General features: G+C 31.7%; 1 protein-coding gene across 1 annotated transcript; it reads left to right on the top strand.

Moving 5' to 3' along the window:
* The first annotated feature begins 55 nt into the window (after positions 1-55).
* On the top strand, positions 56-25,580 carry LOC128158227 (von Willebrand factor D and EGF domain-containing protein-like). Its single transcript, XM_052820982.1, has 19 exons — positions 56-136; positions 218-439; positions 2,673-2,828; positions 2,935-2,949; positions 3,131-3,411; positions 3,710-3,799; positions 5,360-5,716; positions 6,067-6,152; positions 6,363-6,435; positions 14,049-14,261; positions 20,103-20,326; positions 20,662-20,959; positions 22,540-22,695; positions 22,801-22,981; positions 23,351-23,541; positions 23,694-23,954; positions 24,093-24,207; positions 24,627-24,738; positions 25,196-25,580. The coding sequence occupies exons 1-19, from the start codon at positions 76-78 to the stop codon at positions 25,257-25,259; spliced, it is 3,156 nt and encodes a 1,051-aa protein (XP_052676942.1). The 5' UTR covers positions 56-75; the 3' UTR covers positions 25,260-25,580.
* The last annotated feature ends 250 nt before the right edge of the window (positions 25,581-25,830 follow it).

Below are 25,830 nucleotides of genomic sequence, written 5' to 3'. Positions count from 1 at the left end.
GAATATATCTACGTAGTACGCAATATATGTATAAATAAGGAAAAAGATTTTAGAATCATTGCTTCGAATTTAAAAATGGAGAGAAAAAGGATAATTCAGTCCTTATTATTTTTGCTGCAACTTAATGTCTTGATCGGTATCTCAATGCAGATTTGTCTGAATTTTGTTAGTATAAGAGAATCAAGATTTTTTTTTTAATGTTTGATTTATATTTTAGCTTTGAAAGATGATCCATGCACAACAGCAAAAAATCTTCCTAATTTTGAACTTCGACTGAAGGCGTTTAAAATTGACCTTGCTAGAGGAGACAGACCAATTTGTGACAGATATTTCATTAAAGAACCCGGAGAATGGTTTCGGACAGTTGACGGAAATGAAATGGTTAACAACAGAACAACTTTTTTCGAATGCGGTACACAATATAGCATCTACATGCAAGGTAGGCATTCCGTAGAATATGGGGGTTCTCCAAATATTTTTGAAGCAGTTTGAAAAACTGCAATTTTCTAAAACATCTTGATATAATTATTGTAATATATTTTTATTTGTGCTGAATCTTCTTTTGATCAATTGAGTCTAAATAATATGTTGAGATATTTAATACAGTCATGCTATTTCTTTACACAAAATCACAATGTGCCAATATTGCATTTTAGGGTGGCAACTTTGGCTAAAATGCTTCTACGTTAAAATATTTTGAAACACGGAGTAACATCGACAAAAAATGTTTGTCAAACGTCTTACAATTTAAACAAAGTGTATAACACATGGATAACATTGTCTTCATATTCACTGTACTGAAAAATGTGTGCAAGTAAGTTTGTCACAATTTGTCATTATGTTTCTACAGACTCTGAAACGTACTACTACACCAAAAAAGCGTGCGACTTTCGTGCGAGAAACGTTTCGTGTAAACCGTTTAGCGTTTCGTGTAAACCGTTTAGCGTTTCGTGTGAATCGTGAAGCGTTTCGTGTAAACCGTTTAGCGTTTCGGGCAAAGCGTGCAGCGTTTCGGGCAAAGCGTGTAAATCGTTTCGGGCAAAGCGTGCGAGAACCGTGTGAAACGTTCATCAGATTTCATTCGGAACTCTCTGACAATTTAATTGTTTCAAAATAGCGCTCGTGTTAAACATTACTTTAAACTGATTGGCAAAACTCCTTTGAGATATTCTCGTTAAAAAAATCTCTAAGAAATGATATATTTATCTTTTTACAAAATTAAATTAATTTTAAACAAACAAAAGAAGAGTACGCGTATTGAAAGAAGACTAGTTACTGAGACTATTCGGCTGTGTACAACCAGTACACATAACCTCGGACATTGTGTAAGACCTGCACCTGGCTCAACCTGTCAATCAAACTCTGTGTATTCGTTTTCATTGGATGGTCACGCGTCTCCTTTTTTTGTCAATAGCCAATGAAAATTTAATGACTTCAAGGTAGTCGGAATCAGTATTTGATGATGCACACAGTTTCAATGATAGATTATTTAACATTAATTTGAACAAAATTAAAATGTAAACATAGAAAGAAAATATACTGTTCGTTTCGAAGTAAATTCTTCTGAATCCCGATTAAAAATATTTCTACACGTTATTTTTTTAATTATTTAAACACTGATAACGGAAAACAACAATTTTCCTAAAATGTACACATGCAATTAATAATTATGGGAATCTATATGCATGGTACTTAATTCAAATAAATTATGATAGATATATTGTACGCCGTTATGCGGGGCGCCGGTTATGTTTACGAATATTGAGACAAAAAATCTAAATCATTTTTTATTTTTTGTTCTTTCCGAAATCCAAAATAGTAATGACAACTTTCTTTATTGTTTAATCCATTGATTTTTCTCTGTATTATGTACGGAACATTTATTTACGCGAATGATTCGACATAAAAAAATTAATCGGTTGTTTTCTAGCATTTTTCTAACTTATGTGACTAATTTTATTTTATTTAACTTTCAAAATTATCAATGTAAATAATTACAGGTTTATTTAGAGTTAGTATTTTTACATCGTATTCTCTGAAACCAATAAAAATATTAATGTGAGAAGAAAAAACAAATCCCGCCGAATACTGAAAAACCGATTTCAGCTTGTAATCATACGGATTTTATTTTTGGTATTGAATATTGTGTTACGGTAACTTTTTTCTCTGGAATTTTTATTATTTACGGGATTAATAAGAATCATGGATATTTCTTTTGAGCAATAAATACATTTATAGAAGTAATATTTTTGGCTAATTCTGTGAATAAATAATTTTTTTGTATAAGTACCAAATTAATTTAATTAATCAATTCAATACTTATGTACATATATTTTTCTAATATCAGTATTTCTATTATTTCGTGTTTTCTTAAAATCAATTCTTACTATCAGAGTCAGGGTAAAAATCCGAGAGGACCCGAATCGATCAGGATAAAAGCGTGTCCAAAGCGTGTGAAAAGCGAGCAAATCAGTTCGTGCGAGAATCGTTTCGTGTAAACCGTTCAGCGTTTCGTGTAAATCGTTTAGCGTTTCAGGCAAAGCGTGCAGCGTTTCGTGTAAACCGTTCAGCGTTTCGTGTGAACCGTTTAGCGAGCGTGTAGCGAGCGTGCAGCGAGCGTGTGGTGTAGTAGTACGTTTCAGGGTCTGTATATTTAACTGTTTTAATGAAAGGACATGTTCCATCATCCCTGAATAGGGTTGTAAATCGTACAGCTTGTGTCATCCCAAGCTGCACAACAAAATACAACATACAGTTGAAAAAATGCAGCAATTTTACTGTGTACTATTTACCAAGACCTTCATCTTGTGACCAAGCGTACTGTTTTGGTAAGTACAACATTACTTTTTCAAGTGTTTAAATTGGGTTTCAAAGATAACTTGAAAATGTTCTCAAGCACATCAATAAGCATCTTTGTTTGTGTTTCTTGTTTAGGTTTTGGAGAAAATGGTATGTCTTTAGCTTTTCCTTCATTATAAAATAAAATATAAATATTTAGAAAAAACTTGATTACGAGTTAAGATATTCTCTCTCTCTCTCTCTTTCTCTCTCTCTCTCTCTCTCTCCATCTCTCTCTCTCAAATTGAAATGATATTATTTATTAAATGAAACATCCTTCAATTCATTTAAGGTATAGCCCCAAATATAACCACAGACAAACCGACGGTTAAGTATGAACTTGTGAAATCTGCAGGGAAAACAGCCGCTGAACTAAGTGAACAGAAACTTGCGTTTAAGTGTCATTTTACACCTGTTGTCGATGGCACAAATATCATCTACTATAAGGTGTTTTGGTATGTAAATGATCATACCTCGACAATATTTGCAAGTCAAGCGGTACCAAAGGAGAGACTACCTGAAACTTATCTCCGAGGTGAAACTGGACTTGATTCAATAAAATTAAATATTGAGGTAACGATAGTTTTCCTCCATCTCTTTTAATCGATCATACTTGATACCGTCTTATATAGGGATATGACATCATGCTTCTTAAATATAATCATAAACAACTTAGATACAACATATTAAAAATACATATTTTAAAAAAGTTATTGGTTAATATTAAGTTATTGAAAATATATTAGAAGACATAAAACGTTTATACAACAAGATTAGTCATATTTGTCATTACTAATGACTTACTGACTGATTTACTTACTGATTTTTAGTACATTTTATTACAATATGTGGTTTAATAATTGTTTTAAAGATATCTTGCAAAGTTCGGCTACACTATCACCCAAAAGGCCCACCTGGTCCCTCCTCCGAAGCAAGTGAAAAATTCTTCGCTGGAATAAAGGTATGACATACAATTTGAGTATTCATAATTACAATTTAGACAGTTTGCCAATAAACTACGAAGTGTCTGCACCAGAGTAACTACTTACAGCAATTGAGTTGATGTCCGTAAGCTATGATGAGTGTTACCTGATAAGTAATTAGTTAGAAAAAAAATTAAAAGCCTACTTTCATTTTCTTTAAACCAGCTCAAACAAGCAAAAATAAAAGATAGAAAAAAACACGGTTTGGCGGATTCAAGTCAGTGGGAATTTGCTTTGAATGAAATAATACTAAAATATTACGGAAAGAGTAAATATATTAACTGGGAACTTATTTAGAGTAAACAGATAAATTAAGATATGAGAAATGTTGTATGAATAAAATAAAACATTTCGTTTCTTGAATGTGCAATTTCAAGTTTTGATGGATATAATTTTCGAGAACGGGTAACCGGGAACGCGGATTGACTAATCGTCATAACGGTAAGTCCACAAGGATTTAACCATCATCGAGTGGTTACTTTGAATCTGACAACTTTAGTTTAAGATATGAAAATAAAAATGTATATGCTAAAGATTTTGAATTTTGTTCACACACTCGCTTTTTTGTCCTTGTCCTTGTGATTAAAGATGTCATTCATCAAATCCAGTTCATGAAGGTCAATATTAGTCCTCGAACCTTCGGCCCTACCGCCGATATCGGTGTCTCGGGCTGATACAGAGAGTGATATTGACATTGATATGCAATTATTTTTTATATACTTTAGGGACTTTGGGTCTGCTTGTGTGTATTTGTTTTGGGCTGTGTAGAGAGTGTTGTGTTTGTCCATCGGGTTAGCTAGAGTATTATATATTCGCGTCCTTACAGCTCAATTTATTGCCACTTCCGCTTCATGTCAGCTAACAGATGTAATTTTTAAAAAGAAAATACGTATCAATTTGTATCAGAACTATATACTAGATATCATTTTATCATTTTTTAAATGTAAATGTGAAAGTATAAATGCTTTCATTTAAAGAGTGTTAAGGTTTACAAGAGCCTGAGTTTGTTTGTGAAGGTCTTTGAACTGCCACTGTCTGGTTTTTTTTTCAGAAATGAATTCAATGTCTACCCAAGTTATACTAGTATAACCTGGGATTAATTTACGTTTTTTAATCCATGAAGCGGATTATACAAAGCGAAATTTATAGTGTTATTACTTCTAAATCATTCATAAAATGATATTTGTTTTTTTTATTAATATGAAATAATCTTCCAATATTGAACATCATGTTTTTGTATCTTTTTATATGTTGCATCTTAAAACACTTATGTTTTTAAAAGATTGCATCATTATTATTGAAATAAATTTTCATATCATCTAGGAAAACATATTATATTATAATTGTATATCTAAATTTCATTATTTTAAATGTACATCGATATTTCAAAGTGCCTTGTCTAACATATTCAGTAAGCAATTTGTGTTAAGAAATTATTGGCCATTTTAAATCAATAGGTGTACATGTTTGTGTGTGCTATGTTGTTATAAAATATAAATTATTCAAATTTAAGAAAATAATTTAAAATTATTTTCTAGCCTCTGAAAAGAGCCTACGAAATCTCAAGGGATAACAGCACAGTTATTGAGTTTAAATTGACCGTACCGTTTGGATGCATGTATGCAAACCATAATGATCCCTACCCACTGCCCTGCAAGCATACAATATCTCTTACCACTCCTGATTATCTAAAATGCAGTCAAGGAATATATGCTGTCGATATGTGTGGGAAGCTCATTGAGAGTCGAAAGTGGAATGAAACACAAACTATTTCTATTAAGCATAAGAATGACGACAATTATCGAACGATTCAAACGTTTGAGATACACACAGAAACGAAAGTGAGGATCAACGGAGAACCATTTTGGGATGGAGTGGAGTTACCAACAGTATTTGTGAGCTCTATTAATCAATATACTTTTAAATGTATCAATCTAACTAGCTTTTTTCAATATATCTATCTTTCTATCAATCGATCGATCGGTAAAGGAATTTCATTCCAGTTTGATCGACAGAGCTCTTTTTACAGCCGATAAAATGAGTTTAAAGGAACCAACATTAATTTAAACGTATAGTGATATCAGTTTTATTAATGTTGTCTGTAAAATCTTGTTTCGTATCTAGGAACTCAATGTTGCTTAATCATGGAGACGGGTTGCAACGTTTTAAAAAGAAATTAAATCACAACGGTGAATGTTAAACACAAAATGCCGTAGGTTTGCGCACATTAATAGTTTACTTTTAGATAAATGTAATTGAGGGCACTAACAAATGGAAGAACAAAAAATGTGAAGCAGTAAGTGATCCGCACATGACAAGTTTTGCTAATAGGTAAGATTTTTTTAAAAAGCTAAATATATGTCTAAATGGTTGTTTGCATTTTATATACAATATTATGTACTTGTAAAAGTTATTATAATGTAAATTGAAAATATCAATCAAAATACAATAGTGATTTTTTTTTATATTGATGTGACTGAGATCACTTGAAATATGTGCTATATTGGATTTTTCTGTATTAATTACACGCTTACTTTTTAGACATTACGAAAGTCAAGAACCTGGAACATATACGTTGTACAGAAACAAAGATCCCGTGGGAAATATAAATGAGGTAAATTTTTGATTACAGAAAACTATTACTTAAAAAGTGACAATGGGTAAAACTTCAAACTGGTAAAATGATGATAACCACATATATGCAAATATGAATTAAAACAACTTGTTTAATATCAAATTGTGTGATAACTATTTACAAACATGTAGCTGACTTTTAATGGCATTTATACATCTACTATGTACTTACTTCTACTGCAAAATGTGCTCAATTTTTAATTTTTACATTTGAAAATATGTTTCCTTTTTTGAATCTATCGAACAACGAAAAGTTTATTTGTCTTTGACAATTGTAACGACGTCATGAGTATAACCACATGCGCGTAACGTTTGATAGTTGCATTACTGTAATCACAAAAAACATTAAACTAATAATTCTGAACAACCTGTCTTTCTCAGACTAATATCACAATTGTTTTTAAACATCAATGTTTAAATGATTACCGGTAAATGACTATCTATTTGTATGAAATGCAGTTATAACGAACAGTGTTTAAAATCAAAATTCCTAAGGAAAATTACAAGAGGCCCATGGGCCACAAATCGCTCACCTGAACAATAGTCCTTGTATCATTTTATTTCGAAAGGGTTCATTATGAAGTGAACTCTGAATATATATTGTAAAACTCATATATTTCAAGATTTTGCCATATATTAAACAATACATAAAAAGACGAAACAATTTTATCATTGGCATGTTTTTATTCATAGTTATTTTACACATCAAATGAGACTGAATTTTAAGATCTAAAATACCCTTTTGCAGTAAAAGTAAATCCCATTTCACTGAAAAAATTGAAAAATATTCGTTAAATAATTAAAAGGTGATATTGGCATCTGTTTTGTATTTCAATCATTAAAAGCTTCTTTATCAATTCATCAAATAAAAACATTGCAGTTGTGATGAGTACATTAGGCATGTTAGATTTTGCATTCTCATCGATCATCTGTCTTATAGACTAAACTCAAAAAACATGGAAAGTCTATATATAGTTGATAACGTCCATCAATGATTCCTACTTTTCTTCCATAACCATTTTTTATCTTTTGTACCTTTATCCTTCCTAACTGTGTGTTTGTGAATCCAAACTTCGTAAAAACTACACCTTTTTGAAGTTGTTTGAATTTATGATCTTTGATCCCGATCATTTGGATCCCGATATGTGAGTAATTGATCTCGGGATCGAAATTCCAAAAAACAAAAAACTAGTCGATAAACATACACAAGTAATGATGTATTTGCAGATAATTTAACTATGATAAACTTATCATGGAAATTTCTTTTTTTTCTTTTTGGGAGTTGATTTTAATCAACTCTCCTATGCAGTTACTCAGACAAACCAAAAGTGAAACAGTGTTTGGACCTCAGCATAAATCATTGCTGCTGACAAGACTAAGTTCTTGAAAATAATTGATACATTCGATGTAATATATGCTAAAGCGTTGTTTTTCAGGAATTTTTTTATAAATACCTTGAGAAAAGTCAAATTTTAAATGGTACGAACAATTTAAATATTTTTTGTAGTCGTATGTATTCCTACGCTAGAGTTCAATATAGTCTTGTTCAACTCGACGCTCGGCTGTCTCTGTAAATCCTTGTCGGAGATTTACGGTGTCATCCGAGCGTTTGGTTGAACGAGACTAGAGTTCAATATAGAGTTCAATATTGTTTGGATCCATACAATTTTCGAGAAACACAGGGCGAAAAACCATCTTTAAGCAAGTCCTTAAAGGTGGCTTAAAGGTGACTTAAAGGAGCTTAAAGGCTATACAACCTTTAAGCCGCCTTTAAGTCACCTTTAAGCAAGTGCTTAGAGGTCCTTAATGTCCAAACTTCTTAAAGCTACCTTTAAGCCACCTTTAAGCCACCTTTAAGCATCTTTAAGTGGCATTTACGCTCTCTTTACACTGCCTTTACACTGTCTTTAAGTGGCCTTTAAGTCAATATTGATCAAGCTGAACAATAAAAACATATATTAAATGCAAAAGCTCTTTTATAGAGATGTGAGGGGGTCATCCGAGTGATAATATAATTTCCAAGGAAGGGGGGGGGTGTTCCAGGCGGTTTTAATCGTCGCTCCATTAAACACAGATCGCTATCATCAGCACCGCTCTGATGGACACAGATTGCCGTTATAAAAATTTTTATAATTTTTTGGGAGTTTCAAAATTATTGTAGGTATGAGCGCAGTCTCTGTATCTTAATATGTGCATAAAACTAATTTAAGTATGTTTGTTTCCTATTATAAATTAATCGGTGAAAAAAATCTCTCTCTCTCTCTCTCTCTCTCTTTCTCTCTCTCTCAGTTCATCCGGTTATTAAACAAAATAAAGATAATGAACCAAAAATGCATGATTTAATTTGTTAATCGGTTTAAGGTTTGTATTTTTTTTTTCAATTTTCATTATTTCTAACTCTAGATCTGCTAGATACATGTTAAAAATGAAAAGACTCTCAACTGCCTTTTGTTATATCGGGCAGGATATTACTGCTTTGTTTGTCTAGACATAGTTTTGTTCGTTTGTGTATATCTAATTAGAGTCTATTGTTTGTCCAACTTAAGAAAACCCCTGGAACTAACACAGAATATACAAGATATACACAGCAGTTGTGTCGTGTGCCCAGGTGCATGTTTGTGTATATCTAATTAAAGTCTATTGTTTGTCCAACTTAAGAAAACCCCTGGAACTAACACAGAATATACAAGATATACACAACAGGTGTGTCGTGTGCCCAGGTGCACGTCAGGGTTTCTAAAGGCGTTGAATCTTAGTATGTACGAGTATACGATACGTTTTGTGAATAAAAGTTAATTTACATTTGTAATTCATTTTCAAAGTATTATTTCCTAGCTCTGGGTTTCAAAGATGTTACGTCTACAAATTAACGATACATGTATGTAAGAGTAAAATCTTGAGGCTAATTAATTAATGTACCGGTGATCATAAATAGGGGTTGATTATTTAAATATATGTATAAGAGTAAATATGTCAAATATACCCGGCCTGGCACATCATACAATTTCATGTACAAGTCATTTGCAATTGCCACATGCAGTAAATACGTCACCGGTAATTGGTAATTTTGTTTGTTATAGAATTGATAGTTTATAAATCATGTACATGTACATACAATTACATGTAAATAGAGAGGTTTAGCAGACCAACGTGTACGTGTACTTGTACGTGTAGGTTACAAGTTAGAACTACCCGTACCAGCTCAATTACTTTTCTTGTTTAGCAGTTGTAACGTGTACTTGTACGTTTAAATGTTTTAATGTTATTATGGATATCCTCTCCTACTAAGCTGAGAATGTTGGTTATAAACGAAAAGTAGGAATTCTGCATGTGTTAATTTTATTAAACATCATTTATCATATATGCACATTTTCATTTATCGCAAATTAATAAGATAACGGAGCCATTGCATGTTTTGGAGGAAGAGATGCGTGAAATATAACTCTAATAACATATTAAACGCTAATGAAAATTTATGTTGGTAGATATCAGTATTCGCATTGAGTATTCAGGCTTAAGAAAAGTTAACATATATTTTAAAATTAATAGACAACAGGGAAACAGAGGCTACAAGTTCGACCTTACAAGTACTTTGCAATTTACACGTATGTTCATTCGGGTACAGACGTGTAGAAATTCGTCATTTCACAAACTGATGACGTAATGCACATATTTTCCGTTCTACACGTACACGTACGCGTACACGTTGGTTTGCTAAACCTCTCTAGTATTTAAACATATTGGAACGGCGCCGCGATAATGAAAACCGGGAAATTGCGGGAAATTGAACAAATACCCTAATAGTATCAATGCATTTAATAAAAGAAATGATTTCATTTTCTTTCTTACATTTTTATAGCTATAAATTAGATGAACGTATATCTACTCGGTTTAAATTTATTAACTAAGAAAGCCTACTATAGTGAACCTAACGGTTTCCATTTAGGTATAATATATTTTTGTTCACTGAAGACCAAGTTCCGTATTTCATTCTAAATACGTGCATGCATGTTATTTATAAATTAGATATAATTGATTGTTACAACCTGAATGGTTTGTCAAAATCTTTTCAAGTAAACACATTCAATACAGTGATTCAATATCCACTGATATATAGGATATAAAAACGTTCAGATATATGTAAGTTGCCGGGGCGCAGAGGATGTGTGGTGATGCTAGTAAACTAAGGGTCCCGGGTTCAATTCTCGCCGTGGCCGGTTTTTTTTTGTGTTTTTTTTTTCATTTTTCTTTCTAGAACAAAAACCGTTTTAATACCTTTTCTTTCATAAAGTTAATACATTTTGTTGGAAATTAAGCACAATATTGAATTAAATTTTTTTAATGGCTTAAAGGTGGATTAAAGGTAGCTTAAAGGTGGCTTAAAGGTGGCTTAAAGAAGTTTGGACATTAAGGACCTATAAGTTGTCCTTAAAGGTGGCTTAAAGGTGGCTTAAAGATAGTCTTTAAGCTGCCTTTAAGCCATCTTTACGCTTTCTTTAAGCCACCTCGAAGCAATACTTATAGCTTAAAGGTAGCTTAAAGGTGGCTTAAAGATCGTCTTTAAGCTACCTTTAAACACCTTTAAGCTATCTTTAAGGAGGACTTAAAGATGGTCATTCATCCTGTGAAATATTTCTATTACTGATACATAGTTTGAATAAATTTTATCTTTAAATATTATTTAACATGGTTCATATTGGGGTTTCTCGACATTCTTGTCGAAAAAGTCCAAAAATTCTATATATAAAAATGTACGTAATTCAAATTAGAAACTACATGTACTTTTTATGCAAAATAACATATCATTGATTTTAAAATAATTAAACATCAACAAATTCAACTCCCGTCAGTTCTTCAGTACTTTGATTTTTGTATACCTCTTTTAATAAAAAAAATGATTTAAACAATTTAGAATCTGCACTATCTTAGAATGATTGCATATTAATCTCACAAACTGTAGCATTGAAATTCTTAAAAAGAAGAGTTTAAAAACATTTTCCCATTATATAAGTCTATGTTAAACTTTGAACATATTTTGGAGCAGTACGTAGTATTAGTCCGGGGATCACGGTTTTTACAATTTAGAATCTACATTATCTTAGGGTACTTGTATAGTAATCTCACTAATTTTAGCACTGTAGTTCTTGAGAATACATTTTTAAAAACATTCCCCCCATATATTTCTATGTTAAATTTGTCTTTTTTAATCAACTTTGAACCCCTCTTGGGACCCCAGTATTGACCCGGGGACCGCGATTTCTACAATTTAGAATCTTGACTATATATACAAGCTTTGGTGTAAATATTGGCCTACCTGGTACAGTGGTTCTTAAGAAGAAGATTTTTTAAGACACCCACCCAATTTTCGCAGTTTCGCAATTATCTCCCTTTTAAAAAGAGTTGTGCCCTTTAATTAGAATTCCCTTCCCATGAGGATGCTTTGTACCAAGTTTGGTTAAATTTGGCGCAGTGATTCTAGAGAAGAAGTCAAAAATGTGAAAAGTTTACAGACGGACGGACGGACGGACGACGGACAACAGGTGATCAGAAAAGCTCACTTGAACCTTCGGTTCAGTTGAGCTAACAAAAGAGGAGCAGAGCAAACAAGTACCTCTACAACAATTAGAAGTAGGATCAGGTGCCATGGATGAGTGAGCATCCTCTCTTGAGCGGTCACACTCGCCGTATACTCTTTGTCATAATCGGGAAAACGGACAAATTCCTGGAGAATTCGGTGATAATTAGTAACCTTATGGATTAATAAGTATAAAACACGTCAGTCAGCATTCAACCTGGCGGAAGATTGAACTTACGAAATGATGAATTAAATCGAGGCTGTTGATCATCATGTTTTATATACTTGTTTGTCAGTAGCTTCCTCGTTTTAGAAATTGACCATACGTAGAGCATGCCCTTGCGCATCGAAACAACTGAGAAACAAAAACTACATGTGCAGGTGATGGAGGTATACATAGGTATAAGTAAGGGTAATTGATGATAAAAAAAAGTTGAAGTCATCACGTTTATCAAAAAGTTTCGTTATTAGGTTACCATTATTTCTGTTTTCTTCTAAAAAAATATCTAAAGATGAAACAGATGACTCAGACTATGTGGTGTCTTTTATTACAATTTCACTGGGATGTTATTTGAGAATCCCTTCGGGCCAAGGTAATATAATGGTTAACATTTTAAGATGCAATTCATTTCTTAATTGTCAGTTTATTTCATTTGGCGCTAGGAAAAAAAATATAATGTAAAAACGTTTGATTTTACTTAGTCAATACTAACTTATAGAACTATTAAACCAAGACAATTTCTTGTTCTCACAGTATGCGTGTTTTAAATGTAAATGTAGATACAACTAAACAATTCCAATATTTAATTGTAATATCGGCTGTTTAAAACTAAAAAAATGGTCAGGATTATGAATACTAGTAGTTTGTACATGTAAGGACACCTCCTCTTAAATGCTGCATGGAATTTCGTAAAAATTTGTAGGTATTTAGGACACAGTAGATATGTATATCTAAATGTGTGTTGAATATAACCAAGAAATTTCGATTCCGTTTTTTTTTACTGTGAATTCAGGCCCCTTTGAATTAAGAATTTTGTTGTTTTTAAAGACCCAGAAATATGTACGGATTTTGCAGGAGTTAAGTTATGGTCGGAGGAATTTTGCGAAAAATGCTTTTAACATTGCCATTCATTGTATGTAAAGCAATGTCAAGAAATCGGGGATCACCTGATGTCTGTGGTTTGTTCGTCTGTCTGTCTGTCACGTCGTTTATCTGTAAGAGTTTTACATACTAGGCCAAATCAAACAAAATATAGTTCCTAGCATCCATTGCAACATAATTCTAAAATGTTACAATAAGGAATAAGGCAATCTCAGATAGTGTACATTGAAAATTCTGAAAATCATGACCCCTCTGTCAATACTGGGGCCAAAGAAGGGCTTCGAAGTTTAACATGGAATTAGAGATTGAAAATAATTAAAAATCGTCTTCTCATAAATACAATTTTACAATTTATAACATTGCAATGCAAGCATCTCAAAATTCTAAATATTGATTCTGCGGACGATACTGCTGCCTCTGGAGGGGTTTAAAGTTTAATATAAAAGTGTATATGGAAAGGTTAAAAAATCTCTATTCAAGGATTTTCACGCTACGTTTTGTTTTATTTGTTAGCATTCTCATACATTATCCAGGTAACAGTGACAGTCTTCACTTTTTTACAAATGCATTATCTTTAACAAGTTCAGGCCTTTCATTTTCTTTTTGTCTTTTCCCTACATTTTTTCTAATTAATGTTAATGTGTAATGATATTGTAATTGAAAATTTTACCAACCTATCATTTGTAAATTGACAAGAGCGACATTAACATAAGCATTTCGGCTTGTTTCTCAATCTTCTATCTATAATCAATATAATATGTATGATGAAATTTACTAAATAAATATTGTTTAAACTAAACTAAGTTCAGGCCAAGGATAATAAGATTGGTCGGCTGATGTACCTTAGATCGCAGTTGCTTGGGTTTTAATTATTATACGTAGATGAAATAAATCTATTCTTTCTTTAATTTTTCAGATTCAAATGAAAGTAACACCTTGTAATTATGTAAAATATGGAAACTATGAGCATATGAATCAATGCACCTGTGGAATTGCAGCAAGGGCCTCCTCAGACGTATACGTCATTGATAGATGTCCAGGAACGGTCCCTTTCTACTTCGGATTTAAAAGCTGCGTGGAAGATATTTTGAATGTAATGAAGAAGGCCAACGATGAACACGACTATGAAGTAATTAAAATATCATATTTTAATTTATATGAATTAAAGGCGCATATGCAATTGGTTAAACATTCAACCTATTATTAGTTTTTGTTCAGAAATAGATTTAAGAAACTTTTACTAAATAATGGGTATGAGTATCAATATTCATATCAAAGTTAGATGTCTTTAGAAAGATAAAAAGACCTAAACCCATGATACTTAGATGACAGGATTTCAAGTTCGTACTCAACATGTATTTTCTATAAATCACAGGAAAATTGTATATAATAATAATAATAATAATATCAATAATAATAATAATAATAATAATAATAATAATAATAACTAGACACGATCTCGTTGCGAGCAACGAGGAGGTCTTCCGTTCGATTTTTAGAATGAAATATGACATCATCGACTTTGATTTTCGACAACAAAACATGTTAGGGAAAAAGGAGTGAAGTACTAATGCTTTATTGTATCGCCTTTTTAAGTTCTCTTGCTTTTTTAAATACTTGCATTTCTTTCAATTAAGATAGAAAAGATCAAACTTGTTTACCTCTGGTCCCTCAAAAACCCTAATTCGGTAACGCAAGAGAAAATCATTATATTGGTGGGATATATAAACGTATTATACCTAATCTAGTTTTAATAACCTTTCACAAAATATCCCTCAATAAAGGGCTATAGATAAATTTTTTGAGCTCTTTGATCCCCTAATTTAAGAGGCAATCCCTTTTTCTTGGATTCAATAAAAGGACATTAAATTCTGAACACATTCTGTCAACAAGTGTTTAGAAATTCGTTACCGTTTTGGAGATATATGAGAAAGAAGGTTTTAGGGGCCGATCCCTTATCTCCTTTTAGGGGCCGTTTAACGAAATTTTGAAGGTTGCATTTTGTTGAGAACATCATTTTGAACAACTTTTCTTCCTACTGTATTACAAAATATATTTCCTTTCTGAGATATGGGGGATCAAAATTTTGGACTTTTGGCCCCTAAAACCATTAATTACGTAACACATGATAGAATCATTACTTTGCTTTGATACATAACTATAAGATAAACATATTTGCTTCTATAACATTTTACAAAATATCCTGCAATAAAGGGTAATAGATAAAAGACTTTAGATCCCTTTTGCATCATTTTGAACAACTTTTCTTCTGTACTGCATTTCAAAATATTTTACCTTTCTGGGATATGGGTGATCAAAACTTGGGACTTTTGGCCTCTAAAAACCCCAAATTACAAAACACATGACAAAACCAATACATTGCTTTGATACATAACTGCAGGACAAACACATTTGCTTCTATAACATTTCACAAAATATCCCTCAATAAAGGGTTATAGATAAAATACTTTAGAGCCCTTCGGTCCCCTAATTTTAGGTGCCAGTCCCTTTTTCTTGATATTAAATGAAAGGTTATTTAATTCTAAACAAATTTTGTTCAACAAATGTTTAGAAATTCGTTACCGTTCTAGAGATATATGAGAAAGAAGGTTTTAGGGGCCGATCCCATAACTCCTTATAGGGGCCGTTTAACGAAATTTTGAAGGTTGCATTTTGTTGAAAACATCATTTTGAACAACTTTTCTTCTGTATTGCATTACAAAATATATTTCTTTTCTGAGATATGGGTGATCAAAATTTTGGAGTTTTGGCCCCTAAAAACCCTTTATTACGTAACACATGATAAAATCATTTCATTGCTTGAATACATAACTATAAGATAAACATATTTGCTTCTATAACATTTCACAAAATATCTCTCAGTAAAGGGCCACAGATTAAAGACTTTAGAGCCCTTTGGTCCCCTAATTTTAGGGGCCAGCCCCTTTTTCTTGATATCAAATAAAAGGTCATTTAATTCTACACAAATTTTGTTCAACAAGTGTTTAGAAATCTCAGTTAGTTACCGTTCTAGAGATATATTTGAAAGAAGGTTTTAGGGGCCGATCCCTTATCTCCTTTTAGGGGGCGTTTAACGAAATTTTGAAGGTTGCATTTTGTTACGAACATCATTTTGAACAACTTTTCTTCTGTACTGCATTACAAAATATTTTTCCTTTCTGAGATATGGGTGATCGAAATTTTGGACTGTTGGTCCCTAAAAACCCTTAACTACGTAACACATCATAAAATCATTACATTGCTTGAATACATAACTGTGAGATTAACATATTTGCTTCTATAATCTATTACAAAATATCCCTCGGTTAAGAGTTATGGGTAAAAGACTTCAGAGCCCTTTAGGTCCCTAATATAAGGGGCCAGCCCCTTTTTCTTGGTATCAAATGAAAGGTCATTTGATTATAAGACATTTTGTTTAAGAAGTGTTCAGAAATTCGTTACCATTCTTGAGATATCTGAGACAGAATGTTTTAGGGGCCGGTCCCTTATCTCCTTATTGGGGCCACTGAACCACATTTTTTAGGTTGCATGTTGTTAAGTACATCATTTTGAGCATCTTTTCTTTTAAACTGCATTTCAAAATATTTATCCTTTTTGAGATATAGGTGATCAAAGTTTTGGACTTTTGACCCCTAAAAACCCCTAATTACGTAACATATGAGAAAATCGTTATACTGCTTGGCTTTATAACTGTAAGATAAACATATTTGATTCTATAATTTATTACAAAATATCCCTCGGTAAAGAGTTATGGGTAAAATACTTTAGAGCCCTCTAGGTCCCTAATTTGAGGGGCCAGCCCCTTTTTCTTGATATCAGCAGAAAGGTCTTGTAAAAATAAACTTTTTTTACATACATATTTTAACAACATATTATCCAGAAAAGAGATAAAGAGACAAAAGCACAAAAATTCACGACGCTTTTTTAATGTCAATTTTCGAGCCATAGCGAGCTTTGGCGCCAGTAGTGCTAAACATACAAAACAACAATCATGCAAAACTTCAATCTTTCCTTTACCTACCGTAAAAATTTGTGCTTAATATCTCTTATAGTTTAGGAGAACAACAGAAGACAAAATACCCATATAAAAATTAGAAAAATCTCAATATCTCAAAAACGGATATGACGTCATCAATACAAAAAATTTCCAATCAAGTTCAGACCACTATCTTTCACATCCTAAAATTTGATTGAAGTCGGCCGAGCTGTTTCTGAGAAATCGCGTGCACAAAAAAAGGCAGAAAAAAAATAATAACTAGACACGATCTCGTTGCGAGCAACGAGGAGGTCTTCCGTCCGATTTTAAGAAAAGGAAATGAAATTGCCTTTGATCTTCATCAACGAAACATATCAGTAAATGCGGGGGGATCTAATTTTGTTCAACAAGTGTTTTGAAATTATATACCGTTCTCGAGATATCTGGAAAAGATCATTTTATATTATATAACTCCTTTAAGGGATCAGGTAACAAAACAATGATGGTTGTATATTGTTAAGCATTCGAAATTGTTCTCCATTTTAATATATTGAAGATCAAACTTTCGGACTTCTGTCCCCTTAAACCCTAATTACGTAACAAAGAAGTAAACAATTGTCATTTATAGGTGTATAGTGTTTCGATGAATATAATTGCTTCTATAATGTATTACAAAATATTTCACAATTAAAATTTATCATCAAAAGACTTTTAGCCCCTTTAATCCCCTAATTACGTAACATATGAGATTTTTTAAAATCATATATGGATGCATAACTGGAAGATTAACAATTTTGCATTTTAAACATATTACAAAATATTTATCAGTAAAATGCTATGGAAGAAAAACTTCAGAGCCCCTTTGGCCTCTAATTTTAGGGGCCAGTCCCTTTTCCTTGATGTCAAATGAAAGGTCTTTTGATATTTAACATATTTTATTCAACCAGTGTCTAAAAATTCGTTACTGTTATGGAGCTATCTGGGAAAGAATAATTTTAGGGGCCGACCCCTTATCTCCTTATTGGGGCCACAGAACGAAATTTTGATGGTTGAATATTGTTTAAAACATCATTCTAAGCATCTTTTATTCTATATTGCTTTTCAAAATATTTGTCCTTTTTGTGATACAAGTGATCAAAATCTTAAACTTCTGGCCCCTTAAAACCCAAAATTACGTAACGCATGAATTTTTTAATATTATGAATAGTTAAATAACTGTAAGATGGACATTTTTGCTTCTTAAACATATTACAAATTTCTTCTCAGTAAAGTGCTATGGAAAAATGACCTCAGAGCCCTTTTGGCCCTTAATTTGAGGGGCCAGCCCCTTTTTATTGATGTCAAATGAAAGGTCTTTTGATCTTAAACATATTTTGTTCAACAAGTGTCTAGAAATTCGTTACCGTTCTGGAGCTATCTAGGAAAGAATAGTTTTAAGGGTCGACCCTTTATCTCCCTATTGGGGCCAGAGAACGAAATTATGATGGTTGAATATTGTTTAGAACATAATTCTAAGCATCTTTTATTCTATATTGCATTTCAAAATATTTGTCCTTTTTGTGATATAAGTGATCGAAATTTTGAACATCTGGCCCCTTTAATCCCCTAATTACGTAACGCATGAATTCTTTTATATTATGAATAGTCAAATAACTGTAAGATGAACATGTTTGCTTCTTTAACATATTACAAATTACTTCTCAGTAAAATGCTATGGAAGAAAGACTTTACAGCCCTTTTGGCCCTTAATGTTAGGGGCCAGCCCCTTTTTCTTGATGTCAAATGAAAGGTCTTTTAATATTCAACATATTTTGTTCAACAAGTGTCTAGAAATTCGTTACCGTTCTGGAGCTATCTGGGAAAGAACGTTTTAGGGGCCGACCCCTTATCTCCTTATTGGGGCCACAGAACGAAATTTTGATGATTGAATATTGTTTAGAACATCATTCTAAGCATCTTTTATTTTATATTGCTTTCCAAAATATTTGTCCTTTTTGTGATACAAGTGATCGAAATTTTGGACTTCTGGCCCCTTAAAACCCCTAATTAAGTAACACAAGAAATTATTTTTATAATGAATAGATAAGTAACTGTAAGATGGACATTTTTGCTTCTTTAACATATTACAAAATATTTCTCAGAGAAGTGCTATGGAAGAAAGACTTTACAGCCCTTTTGGCCCTTAATTTGAGGAGGCAGCCCCTTTTTCTTGATGTCGAATGAAAGCTCTTGTAAAAATAAATTTTAATTGCTCTACATGTCTTAACAAAATATTTTCGAGATAAGAGATATTTAAAGAAAACTAAGAAAAATCACTACATTTTTTACATCTCAATTTTCGGGTCCAGGCGAGCTTCGGCGCCTTTTGCGCCAGACATAAATGGCTCACTTTAGACAAAACTACAATCATTTGTCTACAATTCCTGAAAATTTGAATTTGATATCTTTTATCGTTTAGGAGTAGTTCGACGGACAAGCTGACCCTCTAAAAATCGCTAATACGTCAATATCTCTGAAACGGAAATGACGTCATCAAAATAAAAAATTTCCAATAAGGTTTAGATCATTATCTATTAGATCTAAAAGTTTCATGAAAATCGGCTGAGCCATTTCCGAGAACTTGCGTGCACAAAATTTAAAAGAAAAAAAAACAAAAATAATAATAATAGGGAAGAAGAAACCGAAGAAAAACAATAAGGTCTTCCGTTGGAAACGGAAGACCTTAATAATAGGGAAAAAGAAACAAAACAATAGCAATAAGGTCTTCCGTTGGAATCGGAAGACCTTATTTTTCTACGTTATATCTTTTGGTAAGTGTAAGAAAAGAAGCGTTCAGATTTTTTTATAACTTCGTACCACTCAGTATGAATGGCTTTTGTTCGTAATTATATATATATATATATATATATATATATATATATATATATATATATATATATATATATATATATAATTATATTTTTTTTTTCTTAGATTCATTTTCCATCAGGGACTAGTTTAGACGTAAGGCTGAACTCTATTTTTGATAAAACTCATTTTACATCTGAAAGATGGACGTTAGAGTTACAAATCCATCCATCTATTGCTGATGAAGGCCGGTCCCAAGGACTATGTGGCTCAGTCGAAAAAGATGAACTCATAGATCCAAATAATGTCGACTTAACTCACGATGAATACCTTTTCACACAATCCTGGAGGTAAGCTTATATATATATATATATATATATATATATATATATATATATATATATATATATATATATATATATATATATATATATATATATATATATATATATATATATATATATATTACAGTGTCTGAAATGTACCCATTTTCATGAAATCTTATATACTTTTATTGGTTAACTTATTTACTGAATCCTAATTTAACTATTTGAGATTCAGTAAATAAGTTATACAATAAGGTTCTTCAGGGAACCCGATGCAGACATGAATACCAATTTTTAATATAAAAAAATATGCCTTAGAAGATCTTTATCAATAAACATATATTATATATATTTATCAGGGTCGCCGATGCAGACAATATGTTTAAAATGACCTTGGAAAGACTACAATCATTTCCAAAGACACGGAAGGCTCGAGATCTTTGCATATGTGAAAAACCATCTCTTTCTTCAGGAACTATAAAAAACACGTTAACTTGTACAAATGCAAAAGGCCTTATCAGTTGCGATAAGGACAAGATGAAGCCAGTTCAAAAGGATGTTTGTTACGAAAGACATAATCGTCGGAAAAGATCTGTCAAACATTCGTTCACATTTACGCCAAAAATCGTCATAGAACCAAAATTGAAAAGATCAAAGGTTTTATTTTTATAGAAATACTTAAAACATTATGCATGTTTACATTTATTTCATATCTTTTATTTGTTTCTGGTATCCTGAAGGCCCATTTTTTTTTACCGGGTGGTAAATTTAAAGAGAGGGCTTAATTTTCAGAGATGTGAAAACCATCGGAGCCTGCAGTCTACCTGCAGTCAAGAACGTTGCAAATCTATATACGCAGGGAGTCATTATTACACAGATAAAAATATTAGTCAAAAATGATCTCAGTCGGAATAATGTATTGTTCTAAATGTCTATATGAAGCGATTTTATACAAAAATAAATCTAAATTACCGTTCAACTGCTGAACATCGAAGTCTGTGTAGTCCAAATTGTCTCTAAACACACGTGTATAAACGACAAGTGAATAAATACATTAGATCAATTCTGGTTTTAAATATAGCTGAGAACATTGTGTTTAACACTTGACATTGTTCTTTATATAGTTTATTTAAAAAAAAGAAAACCATGCTATCAGGAAAAATGTGGGATATAAAGGTAGTCTTGTCATGATAACGTTCGTTTTCCAAATCGTACACCAAGGTCAAACATTGCCTGTATTTCCAGTAAAAAAAAGCTTTAGTAGCACTTAAGTCTGTCTTAAAAAGAATAAAAATATGTTTTGGAAATCCACATAATTGTGAGATTTATTAGGTCAGGAACATAAATTAAAATGACACTATTTATTATATTACAATATATATTCAATACCTAAAAAATCAATTTTCAGAATCAATTTCAATAATGTTAAAAATTTAACGTTCTCCTTTAAATGCGGGACGAAAGATATCAAAGATAATGGTTTTAATTGCTAGTAAACAGAATTCAGCAAACCTGGCCAGTTGACACTCAAGATCAAGTCAATCAAACTGTGTGCTATTGTATTAAACTCGATTGACGAGCGGTATCAACTTGAATATTGTTAAGGTAAAATAGGGGCATTTGTGAAAATGTTGGTCATTAAAGGAACTTAAACTTGGTATTAGATCGAAATATTAATTTCTATTTTCCATGTATGAAATGGTTTACTTTTGTAATTTTAATGACTGATCAAAATTTGAGTGTTAGAATTCAATTTATAAGAATTTTTTTATGTAAACAAAGCTCGAGTGTTATATTTATTTTCAAATAATGAAAAGAATTACATTTTTCTTTGTCAATATGAGTGACAAACAAGGTAAACTGGTTTAATGTATTGAAAAATAATATCATCAACAGCAGAAAGCAACATTTGATTGGAAATTATACCAATAAAACACAATTTAGTAAACAATTACAAAGCTCGAACTTTGTTTACAAAACCAAGATTTTCAAACTGTACATCTCAGCATTAAAAAGGCCCATTTAAACCATTCTTAACATTAAATTGAAAAACAAAATTAACCTGATGAGCTCAAATCGTCCGTTTAGTTTTTTTGTACTAGACAAGTGGCATTTTTATAATTTGATCAAGAACATAGTTTTCCTACGACCATACAATAGAGAAGAAAAAAATTGTTGTTTAAAAATAATATTCGTTTTAAATCTGAATAATGTTTTCAACTTTTTTCATTTCATAGAGAGCCATTTCTGCCAATATTACCAATATGACAAAAGCACAAGCAAAGACCTGGTGTGAAAATTACATGAACAGTTCTCCCGCATTTTTAGCATGCCAGGACATTCCAAACACCAATAGCACAAGAGCTATAGAAATATGTGTAATGGACATTTTAGTAAGTGAAAATTGTGATCAGATTTTTTCTGTTAATTATTTCATATACATATACAGGTTATATTCGATATGCATTTGATGATCATTCTTCTCTTACACTAAACAGACCACAAACTCGACTGTTTTCGCAGCTGCTCCAAGGGAAAGTATGAAAGCCGGATGTTTAAAAGAAATTGCTAGAAACGACACTCTCTTGAACGTGACTAAAAACGGTGAAAAGATAGCAGATAAAATTTTGTCCATCGCATGCCCCGGAGAATGCAGTGGCCATGGAGTTTGTACAAAAGGTATTATTATAAAGTTAGGTTTTATTATCTATTATTACTATTAAGTATTCTGTTATTAGGCTAACAACATTTCAATTTGGTAAACATCTTACAAAAACTTTTTTAAAAAATTATCCCGAACAACCTTAAAGATAAAAAAAAACAGGGCAAATTTCTACATAATTGTAAAAAAAACTTTAAAAATAATACAAAATTGACAAGTGATTTCATTCTTTAAAGTCAGTTCTAATATTGGGGAAATGTAATATAATCATATACATGCTAAATTTAATTGCTGTGTCTGATGTCCAATCGACGTTCATTTTACATGATAATATTTATTCAATAATTTACCGATATCATTTCAAGCCTTTTCATTTCTTTTTCTAGGAGTATGTCAATGTAATGATAATTTTGGTGGTGGGGATTGTTCTATTGACATCAATGAACCCCCTGAAGTATATGCTGTGAACTACGAAACAGGAGGATTATGTGATAAATTGTTTTGCAAAGAGGCCATTGTGGATGGAGACCTTTTCCTTGACAGATCTGGATTAACTTGTAAAATGCAACGATTTGAGGTATCATTGCTATGCTCTACATTTGTCTTAATACATTTTCAATAACTATTTTATGATATTGAATATCATATGCACCGTAAACTAGCACAGTTCATGTATGAAACATTAAAGTAAATATTTGTATAATAAATAAAAGTAACTAATCGTTGTAGATGACAATGAACGGTACATCATGGGATTTAGAAACTTCGCATGTTCCTGGAAGTCACAATACACTTAGCGATATAAGATGTAAATTTCCTCGTTCCAACTCAAAAAGATCAACTTTATCTTCCATTGGTTTTATATCTGGGTATAAGATAGCAGTGAGCAACAACAATAAGAACTTCAGTGAAGCCCATGCTGTATACATCCTAGATTCAACATGTCAGGACACATTGAATGTATCAGGACAGCTACGATTTGCATTAAAGGTAAAGAAAAATGCCAAGTTAAATATCTTAATTTTGTGCGCTCTCTCTCTCTCTCTCTCTCTCTCTCTCTCTCTCTCTCTCTCTCAATATTCAATCTCTATTTCTTAAAATGTGCGAAATTTTCAATTATTTTTATAGCCTGGGTTCTGTTTCATCCATGGTTCATGTGTCCCTGATGGTGTTCAAAAGAAATGTTACGAGTGTGACATCCGACAAAACAAATTTGAATGGACATATAGAGAGACAGAAAAAGGTGTGGCTATATTCTATGCCCTAAATTCAAAACAACATTTTAAACAACTAAATAAGGGTACAATGTATGTATGGTAGACAAACACAGTCAAGCATATCTTTTTGTACCTGATCTGATCTCAAAAATCTTATACAGACGTATCAAATAATGTAAAACATATTCTCTTATTTAAGTATGGCAATAAGGACCAAATTCTGAAGAATCAATTATGCAGCTTACTAGGTTTATGTAATTTATCCCAGTAGATATTTTCTTACGACATCCAACCTTGACCTAGAAATTTTTGATGGAATCTATGTACTTGCTGTTGATAATAATTATTTTCAAATTACAAAGTGAACGTTATTTTTTAAACATATTCGCCGCCCCTTTTTCAATTTAAAGTTGTATGTTACCTTAAAGACACTTTTATTTTTTAGGCTGTACAAAAGAGGAGAATTCTCATTTGTGGGTAATTGGAGTGGTGCTTGCCGTTTTACTTTTGATCTTGATTGGATTGGTGTTCTTTTATATCTTAAAGAAAAAACACAGGTAGGATCACACATTAAAACTTTCACTGAATTCTTGTAATGAGGTTAAATGGATATAGAGTTGATACCTTTCGGTCATGAAAAATTTCCCCCATCAAAATGAGGTGAAATGTTTCCGATATTCTGTTTTCCAGATTTTGGATATGGCATTGAATTTCTTTTTAATAAAAACACATCTTTTATCTTTTTATGATTTTAGCAATCTCTCATATTTCCGATTTTTCTGTTAAGGTTTCATACATGTTATTTGACAATTAACATGTTTTCTTTTTTATTTATAACGAATAGTGCATTTAGATATTATAAAAAAAACAATACCGTAAGTCCGATACGGAACCCTTTTGGTTTCCATGTGCTTTAATTTTCTTAAATTAAATGCTGAAAAATGTAATTCATATATTCTTGTAAAATATTACTTATGACTGGTCCTTATCATATTTCCGTTGATCTGATTTCAGGGTTGTTCAGGACAGCTACGGGATGCCAAATCCGCATGGACAAGCTTCAAAGTATTCCAAGTGAATGATATAACATTTATAACTGACAAAAAAAGATAACATTTATATATGAATATGTCTCTTCTGTGGGCTTCAACTCTTTTTCAACAAATTTAACGAAATTTTAATGTAGTTAATGATATACTAAATTGTTTCAAAACATGATTATCTGTTTAATCACGCTTGTTTTAATTAGAGGTTTAGTTTAAATTATAATGTCCAATACAGAAGAAATCGATTCCAGTACATTTAATGTCATACAGATTTTATTTCTGAAATCAAATGATTTGTTTTCATCGTATTTATGGAGAAATTAAATCTTAAATTAAAGTGATCATTTGTTTTATATTGGTGTCGTTGATTTTACAAAAGAGTCTGTTGAATTCACATTTGAGTTGCAACTAACCTTCACCTCTAAAGAAAAATATTTGTATAACAGGAGTTTATGTAAACAGAAACATAAAACTATGCTAAAAATACATAGATATAATTATCTTACTCTCCTCACACGTGGAAGAAAAAAGATTTTGCATTGATTTGCCTAGCAAGAATTTCTTAACTATCATATTACTCTGAAATACACTGACATGTAAGGT

The sequence above is a fragment of the Crassostrea angulata genome, chromosome 8 (genome assembly GCF_025612915.1).
Source record: "Crassostrea angulata isolate pt1a10 chromosome 8, ASM2561291v2, whole genome shotgun sequence".
In the NCBI taxonomy this organism is placed as follows: Eukaryota; Metazoa; Mollusca; class Bivalvia; order Ostreida; family Ostreidae; genus Magallana; species Magallana angulata.
The sequence above is the reverse complement of the archived record's forward strand: the minus strand, read 5'-3'. Positions and strand labels throughout refer to the sequence as shown.